Consider the following 15,767-nt stretch of genomic DNA (forward strand, 5'->3'; position numbering starts at 1 on the left):
GACTCTATACCATAACCCTTTTCTGTGTGTAATGTTGTGACTGTGTCAGTGGTACTCCTGTACTGTATGTGTTCTATATAACCCGGTATGCATTGTGATTGTGTATCTGTCTCGGTTGGCGGCTCTGCCTATGTGACTCTCAGTGCTCCTCACGGGCTCTAATGGCTTCTTTAATTGTATCCATCCATCACCCTACTGGCTCATCTCTTAAACCACATGTAACGGATGTGAAATGGCTAGCTAGTTAGCGGGTACGCGCTAATAGCATTTCAATCGGTTACGTCACTTGCTCTGAGATCTGAAGTAGGGTTTCCCCTTGCTCTGCAATGGCCGTGGCCTTTGTGGAGCGATGGGTAACGATGCTTCGTGGGCGACCGTTGTTGATGTGTGCAGAGGGTCCCTGGTTCGCGCCCGTGTCGGGGCGAGGGGACGACGTAAAGTTATACTGTTACACACACATGCAAACTGAGATGAGCAGCTTAGCTTAGGTGGGGCAGAAATAACTTCCTATAGCTTCAGCTTTTACCTCACCATTTCTTTATTGTGGGCTTGGTTCAAAGGAGGTTTGGCAATGGTGATTTATTTTACATAATGGACTTAAATGTTCTGTTGTCTTTTATGTGTTATCCTGTGAAGTCCAGCAGCAATGATTCATCTATACAGAAAAAAATATGTTTCTTACGGTAATATAACGTTTCGGTCACCTGCAAGAGTTCAATTGACATTGGGAAAATGAACTAATGCTGAAATGGACAAATTAAGCTGTCGTGGTAACGTCCTCCATGTTGTTGTATTCAGATGGAACAGGAGATCTCTCTAGTCCAGAGTAAGATGTCTGATCTAGAGTCAGTGCTGCAGCAGAAGGATGTGGAGCTGAAAGCCTCAGAGACACAGAGGACCATCCTGGAGCAAGACCTGGCTACCTACATCACCGAGTGCAACGTGAGTGGCCCAAAATATGTGTGTGTGTGTGTGTGTGTGTGTGTGTGTGTGTGTGTGTGTGTGTGTGTGTGTGTGTGTGTGTGTGTGTGTGTGTGTGTGTGTGTGTGTGTGTGTGGGTGTGTGGGTGTGTGTGTGTGTGTGTGGCCAAGGGGCGTTTTACTGTATACAGTGCATTCGGAAAGTATTAAGACCTCTTCCCTTTTTCTCCATTTTGTTACATTACAAACTTATTCTAAAATGGATTACATACTTTTCCCCCCTCATCAATCTACACACAATACCCCATAATGACAAAGTGAAAACAGGTTTTTAGAAATGTTAGCATATTTATTAAAAATAAAAAGCAGAAATACCTTATTTACGTAAGTATTCAGACCTTTTGCTATGAGACTCGAAATTGAGCTCAGGTGCATCCTGTTTCCAGTGATCATCCTTGAGATGTTTCTACAACTTGATTGGAGTCACCTGTGGTAAATTCAATTGATTGTATATGATTTGTCTGTAGCACTCCGAGACAGGATTGTGTCGAGGTAAACTAAACAATTTCTGCAACATTGAAGGTCCCCAATAACACAGTGATCTCCATCATTCTTAAATGGAAGAAGTATGGAACCACCAAGACTCTTCCTAGACCTGGCCACCTGGCCAAACTGAGCAGTCGGGGGAGAAGGGCCTTGGTCAGTGAGGTGACCAAGAACCCGGTTGTCACTCTGACAGAGCTCCAGAGTTCTTCTGTGGAGATGGGAGAACATTCCACATCTCTACAACACTCCACCAATCAGGCCTTTATGGTAGAGATGGAAGCTACTCCTCAGTAAAAGGCACATGACAGCCCGCTTGGAGTTTGCCAAAATCCACCTAAAGGACACTGACCATGAAAAACAAGATTCTCTGGTCTGATGAAACCAAGATTGAACTCTTTGGCCTGAATGCTATGCATCATGTCTGGAGGAAACCTGGCACCATCCCTATGGTGAAGCATGGTGGTGGCAGCATCATGCTGTGGGGATGTTTTTCAGTGTCAGGGACTGGGAGACTAGTCAGGATCGAGGGAAAGATGAAGAGAGCAAAGTACAGAGAGATATTTAATGAAAACCAGCTCCAGAGTGCCCAGGACCCCAGACTGGGGCAAAGGTTCACCTTCCAACAGAACAACAACCCTAAGCACACAGCCAAGACAATGCAGGAGTGGCTTCGGGACAAGTCTCTGAATGTCCTTGAGTGGCCCGACCAGAACCCGGACTTGAACTTGATGGAACATCTCTGGAGAGACCATGAAAATAGCTGTGCAGCGACGCTCCACGTTCAACCTGACAGAGCTTGAGAAGATCTGCAGAGAAGAATGGGAGAAACTCCCCAAATACAGGTGTGCCAAGCTTGTAGCATCATACCAAAGAAGACTAGTAGGCTTTAATCACTGCCAAAGGTGCTTCAACAAAATACTGAGTAAAGGGTCTGAATAATTATGTAAATGTAATATTTCCATAAAAAAAGATATACATTTGCATAAATGTCTAAAAACCTGTTTTTGCTTTGTCACAATGGGGTATTGTGTGTAGATTGATGAGTTAAAAAAAATGATTTAATAGATTTTAAAATAAGGCTGTAACGTAACAAAATGTGAAAAAGTAAAGGGGTCTGAATACTTTCCGAATGCACTGCATGTGTGTGTTTCAGAGTCTGAAGCTTAGTCTGGAGCAGGCCCGTATGGAGGTTTCCCAGGAAGACGACAAGGCACTGCAGCTCCTCCACGGCATCCGGGAGCAGAGCAACAAGCTGCAGGAGATTAAAGAACAGGTAGAGGAGAGCCCCTCCTGTGGGGCAACAGAGGTCTGGCAGGGTTTGTGGGTTGTGGAGGGAGTTGCACAAAGTTGCCCCTAAACTATAATGTTTAGGGTTAAGATTTGGGGATGGTAAGCTGATCCTTCTATCCTTCTAGCTTCTATCCAGAGTGCTGTGGAGGGATGTACATTTGTGGGTTGACCTGACCTTGCCCATCCCTGTGGTGTGTGAGTTGAGTGCTACTCCTGCTACACCCATGTTAATTACAGAGGAAGAGGGTGTTGAGGCCTCCCCACTGCTCCCATCGCCCTGCCTTCTACTCCATGCTCTGTGCTCCCTACTTTCTGCTTCCTGCTCTCTTCTCTGTGCTCTCTGCTCCCTGCTCGCTGGTCCCTGCTCCGTGCTCCGTGCTCTCTGCTCCCTGCTCTCTGCTCGCTGGTCCCTGCTCCGTGCTCCGTGCTCTCTGCTCCCTGCTCTCTGCTCGCTGGTCCCTGCTCCGTGCTCTCTGCTCCCTGCTCTCTGCTCGCTGGTCCCTGCTCCGTGCTCCGTGCTCTCTGCTCCCTGCTCTCTGCTCGCTGGTCCCTGCTCCGTGCTCCGTGCTCCCTGCTCTCTGCTCGCTGGTCCCTGCTCCGTGCTCCGTGCTCTCTGCTCCCTGCTCTCTGCTCCCTGCTCCCTGCTCCGTGCTCTCTGCTCCCTGCTCTCTGCTCCCTGCTCTCTGCTCGCTGGTCCCTGCTCCGTGCTCCGTGCTCTCTGCTCCCTGCTCTCTGCTCGCTGGTCCCTGCTCCGTGCTCCGTGCTCTCTGCTCCCTGCTCTCTGCTCGCTGGTCCCTGCTCCGTGCTCCGTGCTCTCTGCTCCCTGCTCTCTGCTCGCTGGTCCCTGCTCCGTGCTCCGTGCTCTCTGCTCCCTGCTCTCTGCTCGCTGGTCCCTGCTCTCTGCTCCCTGCTCTCTGCTCGCTGGTCCCTGCTCCGTGCTCTCTGCTCCCTGCTCTCTGCTCGCTGGTCCCTGCTCCGTGCTCCGTGCTCTCTGCTCCCTGCTCTCTGCTCGCTGGTCCCTGCTCCGTGCTCCGTGCTCTCTGCTCCCTGCTCCTTGCTCTCTGCTCGCTGGTCCCTGCTCCGTGCTCCGTGCTCTCTGCTCCCTGCTCTCTGCTCGCTGGTCCCTGCTCCGTGCTCCGTGCTCTCTGCTCCCTGCTCTCTGCTCGCTGGTCCCTGCTCCGTGCTCCGTGCTCTCTGCTCCCTGCTCTCTGCTCGCTGGTCCCTGCTCCGTGCTCCCTGCTCTCTGCTCGCTGGTCCCTGCTCTCTGCTCCCTGCTCTCTGCTCGCTGGTCCCTGCTCCGTGCTCCGTGCTCTCTGCTCCCTGCTCTCTGCTCGCTGGTCCCTGCTCCGTGCTCCGTGCTCTCTGCTCCCTGCTCTCTGCTCGCTGGTCCCTGCTCCGTGCTCCGTGCTCTCTGCTCCCTGCTCTCTGCTCGCTGGTCCCTGCTCCGTGCTCCGTGCTCTCTGCTCCCTGCTCTCTGCTCGCTGGTCCCTGCTCTCTGCTCCCTGCTCTCTGCTCGCTGGTCCCTGCTCCGTGCTCTCTGCTCCCTGCTCTCTGCTCGCTGGTCCCTGCTCCGTGCTCCGTGCTCTCTGCTCCCTGCTCTCTGCTCGCTGGTCCCTGCTCCGTGCTCCGTGCTCTCTGCTCCCTGCTCCCTGCTCTCTGCTCGCTGGTCCCTGCTCCGTGCTCCGTGCTCTCTGCTCCCTGCTCTCTGCTCGCTGGTCCCTGCTCCGTGCTCCGTGCTCTCTGCTCCCTGCTCTCTGCTCGCTGGTCCCTGCTCCCTGCTCCGTGCTCAGTGCTCCCTGTGCAGGTGGAGTCAGTGGACTATTAAACAGACTGGCTCAGGATTCCTGACTGCTGGAACCCTATTCAGATGAATTGGTGTTAATACTGTGGTTTCATTGCCTTTATCGAATAAGGATAATCAGAGTAAGGCTGAAAACTATAACAAGGCTTGAGTGCCACATAATAGAAGTCTGATAGCAATAGAAGTAATAGTAGAGATTACCTTCAGTGAGTATCAACATTGAGCCTTTCCTAGCAGTCTGCAGTATGCTGTTCTAACAGTGGACATGAACCCAAATGCACTCTCATGCATTTGACCTGTCCTGACTATGAAAAAGGCTCAGTGGACATCTCTCTGATAGTAGCATGCCTCTGCATAGCTCAGCGCCGCAGTACTTCAAGGTGTCTCCTGTGTATCTATCCATCGCTACTCTCAGGAGTGATGCAGTGTCTCCTGAACTCTGCTGATCAACAGAGTAATGTAGAGGAAGGACAGATTTACGCTGAGACAACCATTATCCAAATAGAGTGTCTGTGTGTGTGTGTGTGTGCGCACATAAACAATGATCTGATTCGGTGAAGGTTTGAGAATTAGGATATTGAGAGGTTGACAGTAGAGAACAGCAAACAGAATAAAATATATGCCCACCCCTTCCCTCCAAACCACAGAGCAGAATCCAAAAAAGGTAATAGAAAAACAACCTGTTCCCCTTAGCAGTTGCTGGCATTGGTTATCAGGCACAAGCTCTATAGTGCGATGGTTGCCATGGCAATGTGACTCATCCATACCTAGAAGTGGAGAGTGTGCAGTGCTGCTGATGCAGTGGGCAGGCTGTCGTGATGAGGCGATAGGGGCCTTGGATCTTACATTATGGGAACTAGAGTGTTGTTGTTAACCCCTTCACTGTCATTTACACTGCTCTGTAGACTTCACAGCCAATCCATGGTCGTCCATGGATGGTATACTTACCGCTCACTGATACAGCGCACCGGTCTGCTAAGTTGGTAGAGCTTACAATGCCAGGATAGTGGGTTCAATTCCCAGGTCCACCCATACATAAAAGTCACTTTGGATAAAAGTGTCAGCTAAATGGCATATATTATTATAATCATTATTATTATTAATGCAAACCTGGAAATTAGCAATGGAAATTATTGAACCACTTCTAGTTAAAATTATTGTCATGCATGAGAATGAGTCATGCTAGATGATATTTTCAAAAGTGCTTTCCTGCTTGATTTTGACCCAACTGTATGCTGCATAAGGTCTTGCTGTTTTATGAGTCTGTAACTTATACAAATTCATGCACAATTTATGTTGTGTTGGCTCAACAAACATAGACGATTGGGGATATGAGAGATGAAAAGCTTTTCAGTGACAGGAGAAAGAGAAATCCATGGCAAGACAGTCAGTACACGGAAATTGTGTAATTCTGTGAACCAGTGAGAACAAAATGCTAGGCTCATTGGAAGAGAGATCCCTTTCACTGAATACATACACAGCACACATGCTGACAGACTCTAACTGGGATAAGACAAGTGTTCTACCTCTCAGTGTTGTATTTGTGGATAGGTAGGTTTAATTCAGTTCTAGTACCTACCTAAAGTAAGCTTTATTTAACCACTTTGTCAGCAAATGTACCTTTGGCACAGACAAACCTGTCTAAAGATGACTGAAAGGAAGGATAAATCTGTTCTGTAAGGCAGTGGGAAGAGGTATAGGCAAAGGGGTTGTGTTTTTTTCCCCAGGACCATGGATTAGTCTCCCCATCCTAAGAGGTTACAGTAGAACTGTCACTCTCCCTGTCAGGGCTACACCTACTGTGTTTGAAGCTCCCAGCGGGAGTGTGTCGGTCAGAGCGATAGGGAGGCACTCTCTGTGTGTGTGTGCACGTGTGTGTGTGTGCGTGTGTTTGCGCATGTGTGTGTATGTGTGTGCGTGTGTGAGTGTATTGAGTATATTCACATGAAAACTATGAATCAGCTCTTCTGGCATGCACCAACCTATTGTATTCACCCCGTATTCCCTCTCTTTCTCTGCCGCTCTCTAATCTGATCCCTTCCATCCTGCCCCTGGCTCACTCCATCCTTCTCCATGGGTACCACTCAGCTCTGTGCTTAAGCCCTGGCCTAGTTCAGTTCTCCTGCTGACTTATGTTTAGGGCTGCCAGAGAGTTTCTGTGATCCAGTCAAGGACCTGGTGGACTGGTGACAATGAGGAACTAGGGCTCTGAGTCAGCCCGCTGGCGAAACACCGCAAAGTCTTTTCCCACTTGAAATACATATTTTCTTTTATTCTTCAAAGAGATTAAATGAGAGGTCCCTGTGGTGTCAGGTTTTTTCAGTTGATGCAAATATTGCTAATGTGAAAACGTTCAATTAACATTCCGATTATACATTTAATTTACTGTTTGCCTTTTTCTTCCTCAATACCTAGGATATGTAATGAACTGTAATAGACAATGACAATTTAAAAAATATATGTATATTTAACCTTTATCAATCATCATTCACTTAAATACCAAACGCTTTTTGTATCTTATTAACGTTATAAAGGAGGTCCAAACTTAAATTGTGCTGAATATGACATTATTTTGTCTTTCATTTAATGCACACTAAATTAGAGGGTGCAACATTTAATAAAATGTGTGTTACTATGTTTCATGACTCATGAGGTGTCTTCCTGTCACTTACTGTAGATGACAGGCGGACGTCCTTGGAGACACGCTTCAGGCACTTAGCAGGGTTTGAATGAATGGAAACAGGAGGAGCACTTTTAATTGAAAAGGGACTGACGAGGTGCTGGCTGGTGCTGCTGATGCTATCTTCTGCACCTGTCATGTTCCATTGTCAGGGTGCTCTCACCCTCCCCAGGCACCGGGATCATGCTACTTTCCATTAGCCTCTGCTAGTCCTAACCAGCCTGATAATCAGGACTGCTGCATGCCCCGTGACTCGGCCACGAGGTGGAAATGAAGGCTGCTAGCCGTATCTAATCATCATTAGACCCTTAGAGGACAAGGACACTAAATGACTCTGGCTAGTGCAATCCACTCCGCCCCATCACTCCCTCTCTCATGTCTGCCAATCTAATCTCTTTCTGGGATGCTTTCCATTTGTTCCTTTCTATTCACTTTTTTGTAATTTATCCTTTTCCGTATATCTTTCACCTCTGCACTCCTCCATCCCTCTCTCTCATCGCTCGTTCCTCTCTCATCCCTCTGCAGGAGTACCATGCCCAGCTGGAGGAGATGCGTGTGGCCATCAGGCAGCTGGAGGAGGACCTGTCTGCGGCCCGTCGTCGTAGCGACCTGTATGAGTCGGAGCTGAAGGAGTCCCGTCAGACCAGCGAAGAGCTGAAGAGGAAAGCAGCAGACTGTCAACAGAGGATGCAGAAGGTGCTGTAACTATTCACTCTGATATTGATCTCTTGACTCTGACCCACATTCAGAGAACTTGAAAGGCATGTGTTGGCTTTGAAAGCAGGAGGTTTAACTCATTTTCTGGTTATTTTCACACAGGCCAAGGAGCAAGGAAAAACTGATACAGAGGAGCTTCTGTCAAAGCTGGAGAAGGTACAACTTCGATCCTATTGGCTCATGTTGATATCCTGTTGACGCCATGGATGGTCATACAGTATATGTTCCTTAAAGTAATGTTCAGTGGTTGGGAGACAAATTATCCCATCATGAATGAAACCATGAAGATGGTTTGGGACTGAACTCATATGGACTCTGAAATATTTAGCTTAAAATGTTGTTTTTCTCTCTATTTCTCTGTTTCAGACCAATGCTGAACAGCAAGTGAAAATTGAGGATCTCCAAGATAAGCTTGCCAAGGTAGAATATTTTTGTTGAAAACTTCATGGATAATTCATATTCAGCATATGCTTTAAGGGAAGAATAGATGCTCATCACACACAGACATGTGAAAGTCCTCTCTCTCTTGCTAATGATGTGTGTCAACTCCTCCATTGTCCTGTAAAGCAGATGTTGAATTGTGGCCTGAGAATAAATCAACTGTATCTAAAAATCATAATTTGTCAGTTTCTGCTTAATTGCCAGCTATCAAAATATTTTTCAGACAATGTTGGTTTCTCTATGTAATATGTTTTATAGCGATGAATACATTAAATGAAGACATTTTCAAAATAACTCTAAAGCCATTTCCTAATGGAATTCTCCAGGCTGTATGGGCACATATTTTAGAGGCAAAATCAATCACATTTTCACCCAGTATTCTAGGCTATTCATGCATGCAACTACCAATAAAGCCTGCAGAGCTTAAAATATGACAGTTTAAAGTTATGTAAATGTAAGATAGGTGACAGAAAGTGTTTGTTGTTCCCCGGCCCATAACACAGGCAGTGAAGGCGAGCAGTGAGACCACAGATCTCCTCCATAGTATCAGGGTGGCTAAGGAGCGCATGGAGCATGAGCTGGAGAGGCTTCAGACCAAAGAAGACTCCAGTGACAGCCTCCGGAGACGCCTAAGAGAGACAGAGGTATGCAGTACTGACTAGGGCTGTGGCAGTCATGACATTTTGTCAGCCAGTGATTGTCTAGCAAATAACTGCCAATTGACCGTTAATTAGCATACACACATTTAGCATCTCCTGGCTTTCATGCATAGCCTACAAGCCACTGATGCAGACCTTTGGAACATCTACATTTTAAAAAGTCTAATAAATCCATGTAATATAGTCTACACCATCACAATAAATCCCTTATTTATTTTAGATAGGTCTAAAGAAACATGATATGAATAAAATGCAGTCTATTTCAGAAGAACATAATAGCGTACTCTGCGTTGTCCTGATGTTAGGCCCTGATCTGGCTATGCTATGTGGCTGTGTGCTACACTAGTTCATTTAGCAGACAAGATTTGCTTAGAATTCCGTGGAATTATTTGATATTACTTTATAGTATGAATAATACAATAGAACAACGCTGAATGAAATAGAAAGGATATTTTCTCCACAGCTATTATGTGTTGAGCGGTTAACAAAAAAAACAGGTAATCCTACAGTGGGGAGAACAAGTATTTGATACACTGACGATTTTGCAGGTTTTCCTACTTACAAAGCATGTAGAGGTCTGTAATTTTTATCATAGGTACACTTCAACTGTGAGAGACGGAATCTAAAACAAAAATCCTGAAAATCACATTGTATGATTTTTAAGTAATTAATTTGCATTTTATTGCATGACATAAGTATTTGATCACCTACCAACCAGTAAGAATTCCGGCTCTCACAGACCTGTTAGTTTTTCTTTAAGAAGCCCTCCTGTTCTCCACTCATTACCTGTATTAACTGCACTTGTTTGAACTCGTTACCTGTATAAAAGACACCTGTCCACACATTCAATCAAACAGACTCCAACCTCTCCACAATAGCCAAGACCAGAGAGCTGTGTAAGGACATCAGGGATACAATTGTAGACCTGCACAAGGCTGGGATGGGCTACAGGACAATAGGCAAGCAGCTTGGTGAGAAGGCAACAACTGTTGGCGCAATTATTAGAAAATGGAAGAAGTTCAAGATGACGGTCAATCACCCTCGGTCTGGGGCTCCATGCAAGATCTCACCTCGTGGGGCATCAATGATCATGAGGAAGGTGAGGGATCAGCCCAGAACTACACGGCAGGACCTGGTCAATGACCTGAAGAGAGCTGGGACCACAGTCTCAAAGAAAACCATTAGTAACACACTACGCCGTCATGGATTAAAATCCTGCAGCGCACGCAAGGTCCCCCTGCTCAAGCCAGCGCATGTCCAGGCCCGTCTGAAGTTTGCCAATGACCATCTGGATGATCCAGAGGAGGAATGGGAGAAGGTCATGTGATCTGATGAGACAAAAATAGAGCTTTTTGGTCTAAACTCCACTCGCCGTGTTTGGAGGAAAAAGAAGGATGAGTACAACCCCAAGAACACCATCCCAACCGTGAAGCATGGAGGTGGAAACATCATTCTTTGGGGATACTTTTCTGCAAAGGGGACAGGACGACTGCACCGTATTGAGGGGAGGATGGATGGGGCAATGTATCGCGAGATCTTGGCCAACAACCTCCTTCCCTCAGTAAGAGCATTGTAGATGGGTCGTGGCTGGGTCTTCCAGCATGACAACGACCCGAAACACACAGCCAGGGCAACTAAGGAGTGGCTCCGTAAGAAGCATCTCAAGGTCCTGGAGTGGCCTAGCCAGTCTCCAGACCTGAACCCAATAGAAAATCTTTGGAGGGAGCTGAAAGTCCGTATTGCCCAGCGACAGCCCCGAAACCTGAAGGATCTGGAGAAGGTCTGTATGGAGGAGTGGGCCAAAATCCCTGCTGCAGTGTGTGCAAACCTGGTCAAGAACTACAGGAAACGTATGATCTCTGTAATTGCAAACAAAGGTTTCTGTACCAAATATTAAGTTCTGCTTTTCTGATGTATCAAATACTTATGTCATGCAATAAAATGCAAATTAATTACTTAAAAATCATACAATGTGATTTTCAGGATTTTTGTTTTAGATTCCGTCTCTCACAGTTGAAGTGTACCTATGATAAAAATTACAGACCTCTACATGCTTTGTAAGTAGGAAAACCTGCAAAATCGGCAGTGTATCAAATACTTGTTCTCCCCACTGTATATGCATTTTTCATAGTTATTTATGTAAATTTAGTTGTGATACAAATGTTGGGCTATATGTTTTGATTTTTAATACATTCTAAGGCTGCATGATGCCACTCTAATGATGAATTTTAAAAAGTCGCATGAAAGGCATGAGCTCTGGTTTCTTTTTTTGCACAGACACCATTCATCAGTCTTTCATTCACAATTTGACAAGCACTTGATAATGCCTCGAATTTCCCGGCTGCATCCCCTTTGTGTGGCCATAATCCCCCTAAAAAATCTATGCATTTGCTGCCAGTGGTCGTTGTACCCTTGGGCTGAATATAATAATTATAATTCCCTTCTCCCGGCTGTGTGCGGAGGCACCTCTCACTCACATGGCTTTCAGTCACGTGAGCTACAAGTGAAGACAGACACATCCGGGACGCAACTGCGTGCTTCCTTGTGCAATTCCGAGGTGCATATTGAAGATATTGGACGAACTGCCCACATTTACTTTTTGTCAGTCAACAAGATGAGTAGGCCTAACGAACAGCAAAAGCACTAGCCTATGTCAATCTACTATCACCCATAGTACAAAAGTCGACGTATTCTATTTTGTGGGAAAATAAATATTCCAAACAGTCTGGGACAGTTGTGGGATGCGATAAATCCCAAATTAATACAACCACTAGCATTAAAAAACCTGTTTTAAGCAATGAGCCTGACACAACAGAAGAGCACGTTTAGCTTGGGCTAGGCTACATGAGCTGTGCAACTATGATTTGAAAAAGTTGCAAAAAAAGCATGCACTGTTTGCCTTAAAACTTCTTATGGCTGCAATCCCGTCACCGGGATGATATGACAACAGCCAGTGACAGTGCAGGGCGCCAAATTCAAACAACAGAAATCTCCTAATTAAAATTCCTCAGACATTCATGTGTCTTATATCCTTTTAAAGGTAATCTTGTTGTTAATCCCACCAAAGTGTACGATTTAAAATATGCTTTTCAGCGAAAGCACTACAAACGATTATGTTAGGTCACCACAAAACCAGAATAAGCACAGCCATTTTTACAGCGAACGATAGCTTTCACAAAAAGCAGAAATAGAGATAAGATTAATCACTAACCTTTGATTATCTTCATCAGATGACACTCATAGGACTTCATGTTACACAATACATGCATGTTTTGTTTGATAAAGTTGATATTTATATCAAAAAATCTGAGTTTACATTGGCGCGTTACATTCACTAGTTCCAAAAACATAAAGTGATTTTGCATAGCCACATCGTTTCAACAGAAATACTCATCATAAATGTAGATGATAATAAAAGTTATACACATGGAATTATAGATATACCTCTCCTTAATGCAACCGCTGTGTCAGATTTTTAAAAAAAATTCCGGAAAAATAAACCATGCAATAATCTGAGACGGAGCTCAGAACAATAGCCAAATTAGCCGAACAATTAGCCAAATTAGCCAAATTAGTCCAAATTGGACTCAAAAGAAACCAGAAAATACATGATAAATGTTTCCTTACCTTTGATGAACTTCATCAGAATGCAGTCCTAGGAATCCCAGGTCCACAATAAATGCTTGATTTGTTCGATAATGTCCGTTATTTATGTCCAATTAGCTACTTTGTAATTGTTTACCAAACGCGCTAACCAAAGTCACAAAGCGCGTCCATTATAACGTGACGAAATGTCCAAAAGTTCCGTAACAGTCAGTAGAAACATGTCAAACGATGTACTGAATCAATCTTTAGAATGTTGTTAACATACATCTTGAATAACGTTCCAACCGGAGAATTACATTGACTTCAGTTGACCGATGGAACGGAGCTCCCTCTCACGTGAACGCGCCAGTTCAATGCGTGGGCACCTCATGGCAGTGATTACTCATTCCTGTCTCCTTCGGCCCCCCTTCACATTAGAGTCATCAGACAAAGTTCTATTGACTGTTGACATCTAGTGGAAGCCGTAGGAAGTGAAAACTCATCCATATCTCGCTGTGATTTCAATGAGAGCTTGGTTGAAAATCTGCCACCCCTAGAAAAAATCCAAACAGAAAGTGTAACTTCTCAGGTTTTTGCCTGCCATATGAGTTCTGTTATACTCACAGACACAATTCAAACAGTTTTAGAAACTTCAGTGTTTTCTATCCAATACTAATAATAATATGCATATATTAGCAACTATGACATAGGAGCAGGCCGTTTACTCTGGGCACCTCTGTGCACCTTTCATCCAAGCTACTCAATACTGCCCCTTCAGCCATAAGAAGTTAAGCTGGGCATCATTCACAAGTGATAATATATCATTCACAAGTGTTAGGCTAGAATTGTCACCCATCACACTATTCTTGATGTAATCGTGTTGTTACATATACTAAATAATATATGTGTGAAATGTGTTTTGATTTAGAATGGACCATTATTATGCACCTGTCTAGATACAGGGGAAGAAAAAAATACATGTCATCTATGCACTTAAATAACGAATGGAGGATGCTTTTCCCATGGTTAATTTTCATGCCAGCCAAGTAGGCTATACTCCTGTTTTAAAGAGAGGCAATGTGCTTAATGTTAGGAAAGTTGAGAAATAAATATAGTAGGCCTAGCCTATAGAAAGTTGATTGTAGCCTCCTCTTTTTAATAGAGGCCATCACTCTTGTTTTCTAATGCAATTGTGTAGCCTATAGAAATGTTGCGCAACATTAGCTCATGGGCTCTCATGAAGTGTTTGATTAGATTTTGGATTACATTTGCATTGATGTCAGAGTAATTAGAGGGACAATGGAGTGCTGAGTACCAGGCAGTTAGCAAATTTGGTAGGCTACTAATGACCATCAGCAGCATCAGAGCATGGAGAAGCCTAATTACCGTGACTAGACGGTCACATGGAATTTGACTGCCATCATGACTGGTGACCGCGGGTGTGGCGGTAATGTGGTCACCATACCAACCTTAGTACTGACTGATCAGACCACAACTACAACAACAAAGAAAGGACTCATTGAAAAAAGAGAGCTGGATAAACTCACTTTTACTGGTGGCAGCAGACTTTCTCTAGCCTGAGTGGTGTGTGTGTGTGTTTGTGTGCAGGATGGCAGGAGGACCCTGGAGAACCAAGTGAAGAGGCTGGAGATAGTTGAGCGCAGGGAGAGTAAGCTGAAGGAGGACATGCAGAGCAAGGCCCAGCAGATCCAGCAGATGACAGATCAAATCATGGTAAGGGGAGGGGAAAGAGGGGCCCTCAGCCCCCCTCTGGCCCTCACAACGTTGCCCTTCTTTGGAGGATTACTCTCCATCAGAGTGATTATCACACAAGCACTCCAGTACATATGTGTGTTCACTGCTCATACACACATTCGCTTAGATACACACACATACTCACACTCCCTCACCTTATTATTCAGTCTGCGCCAAATCCCAACTTGAGATCTGCGTTCGTAAGTGTAATTTTCAAGCATCTCCCATTGACATCAGTGATGATCTCACATTAGGATTCAGCCCTCACTCCCTGGGGGCCATTCATAGCGTGGTTTCTCTCTGTCTCAGACCCAAAAGTGACAGATTGTGAACACAGATCATTTTTTATTTTGCCTGAGATTTTTTTGTGTACATTTTATCCTTGCTCTACTACATAATATCATGGCGTTGTGTTCTAACTTGAAAAGGCTGAATAAACAATGTACTCTAACGTGTTTGTTTGTTATAGGACCTGGAGGAGAGTCTGCGTGAGAGCCAGTCCACAGCCCAACGCGTGGAGACCCACCTGGAGCAGAAGGAGAAGCTTTATGAAGAGAAGATAAAGGTAGAGCTTCAGAGCCTCAACGTCTCTCTCCTGTTTAGCACACCCATTCAGGAGAGTATCATATTAAGGACTACTGGTGTATTCACACTGTTAGGGGACGTTGTCGGCTTTAACTAGGGCCCAGAGTTTTTCCTGGGCAGGTCCCTTGGTCACGAAAACTCTAACTGGGCCTTGATCCTGAGCTGTAGCCTGGTTGATATTGTGTTGTATCTCTCTCTTATATTAACCAGGTTCTGGAGAACCAGATGAAGGCAGGCATGGCAGATAAGGAGATGCTGGAATCCAGTCAGAGCAAGTATGAGGACGAGGTCCAGGAGAAGTGCATCATCATCAGTGAGCAGAAGGCGGTAAGAGCTGGCCAGCCTAGTTAGGATGTGGCCAGGCCTATTTTCACATTACACTGAATTGGTTTATTTTTCATATTAATCACACTGACTTGGTTAATTTCAAACTTGCAAGAACCTGTTGCAAGGCAACTGTCATATATTGGACATGTACTGTACATGTATTGTTTTGACAATAGTAGTGAGCATGTTTATAAATTAAGTAACATTATGAATGTACTGCAAATTGTCAGACATGTTGAGGCTGCATGTAAATGTGTGTTGAAACTTGACTCTTCTGTCCATCCCAGACCATAAATGCCATGGACTCAAAGATGGCCAGCCTGGAGCAGAGGATTGCTGAGCTATCTGAGGCCAACAAACTGGCAGCCAACAGCAGCATCTACACCCAGAAGAACATGTGAGTGTTGTGGACTAGTTAGTTAGTTAGTTGGTTAATTAGTTAGGAGGATTCGCCACACAGT

The 15,767-nt window shown here is 45.1% G+C and overlaps 1 protein-coding gene across 7 annotated transcripts in view; it reads left to right on the forward strand.

Moving 5' to 3' along the window:
- LOC139576950 (citron rho-interacting kinase-like) overlaps positions 1-15,767 on the forward strand; it is a 97,368-nt gene that overhangs the window by 32,017 nt on the left and 49,584 nt on the right. For all 7 annotated transcript variants that reach the window (XM_071403580.1, XM_071403578.1, XM_071403576.1 and 4 more), the window contains 10 exons: positions 799-942; positions 2,620-2,739; positions 7,763-7,933; positions 8,057-8,110; positions 8,321-8,374; positions 8,899-9,039; positions 14,248-14,373; positions 14,864-14,959; positions 15,190-15,306; positions 15,594-15,703. In XM_071403580.1, the coding sequence (XP_071259681.1) occupies positions 799-942; positions 2,620-2,739; positions 7,763-7,933; positions 8,057-8,110; positions 8,321-8,374; positions 8,899-9,039; positions 14,248-14,373; positions 14,864-14,959; positions 15,190-15,306; positions 15,594-15,703 (1,133 nt within the window). The remainder of the gene's footprint in view (positions 1-798; positions 943-2,619; positions 2,740-7,762; positions 7,934-8,056; positions 8,111-8,320; positions 8,375-8,898; positions 9,040-14,247; positions 14,374-14,863; positions 14,960-15,189; positions 15,307-15,593; positions 15,704-15,767) is intronic.

The sequence above is a fragment of the Salvelinus alpinus genome, chromosome 5 (genome assembly GCF_045679555.1).
Source record: "Salvelinus alpinus chromosome 5, SLU_Salpinus.1, whole genome shotgun sequence".
In the NCBI taxonomy this organism is placed as follows: Eukaryota; Metazoa; Chordata; class Actinopteri; order Salmoniformes; family Salmonidae; genus Salvelinus; species Salvelinus alpinus.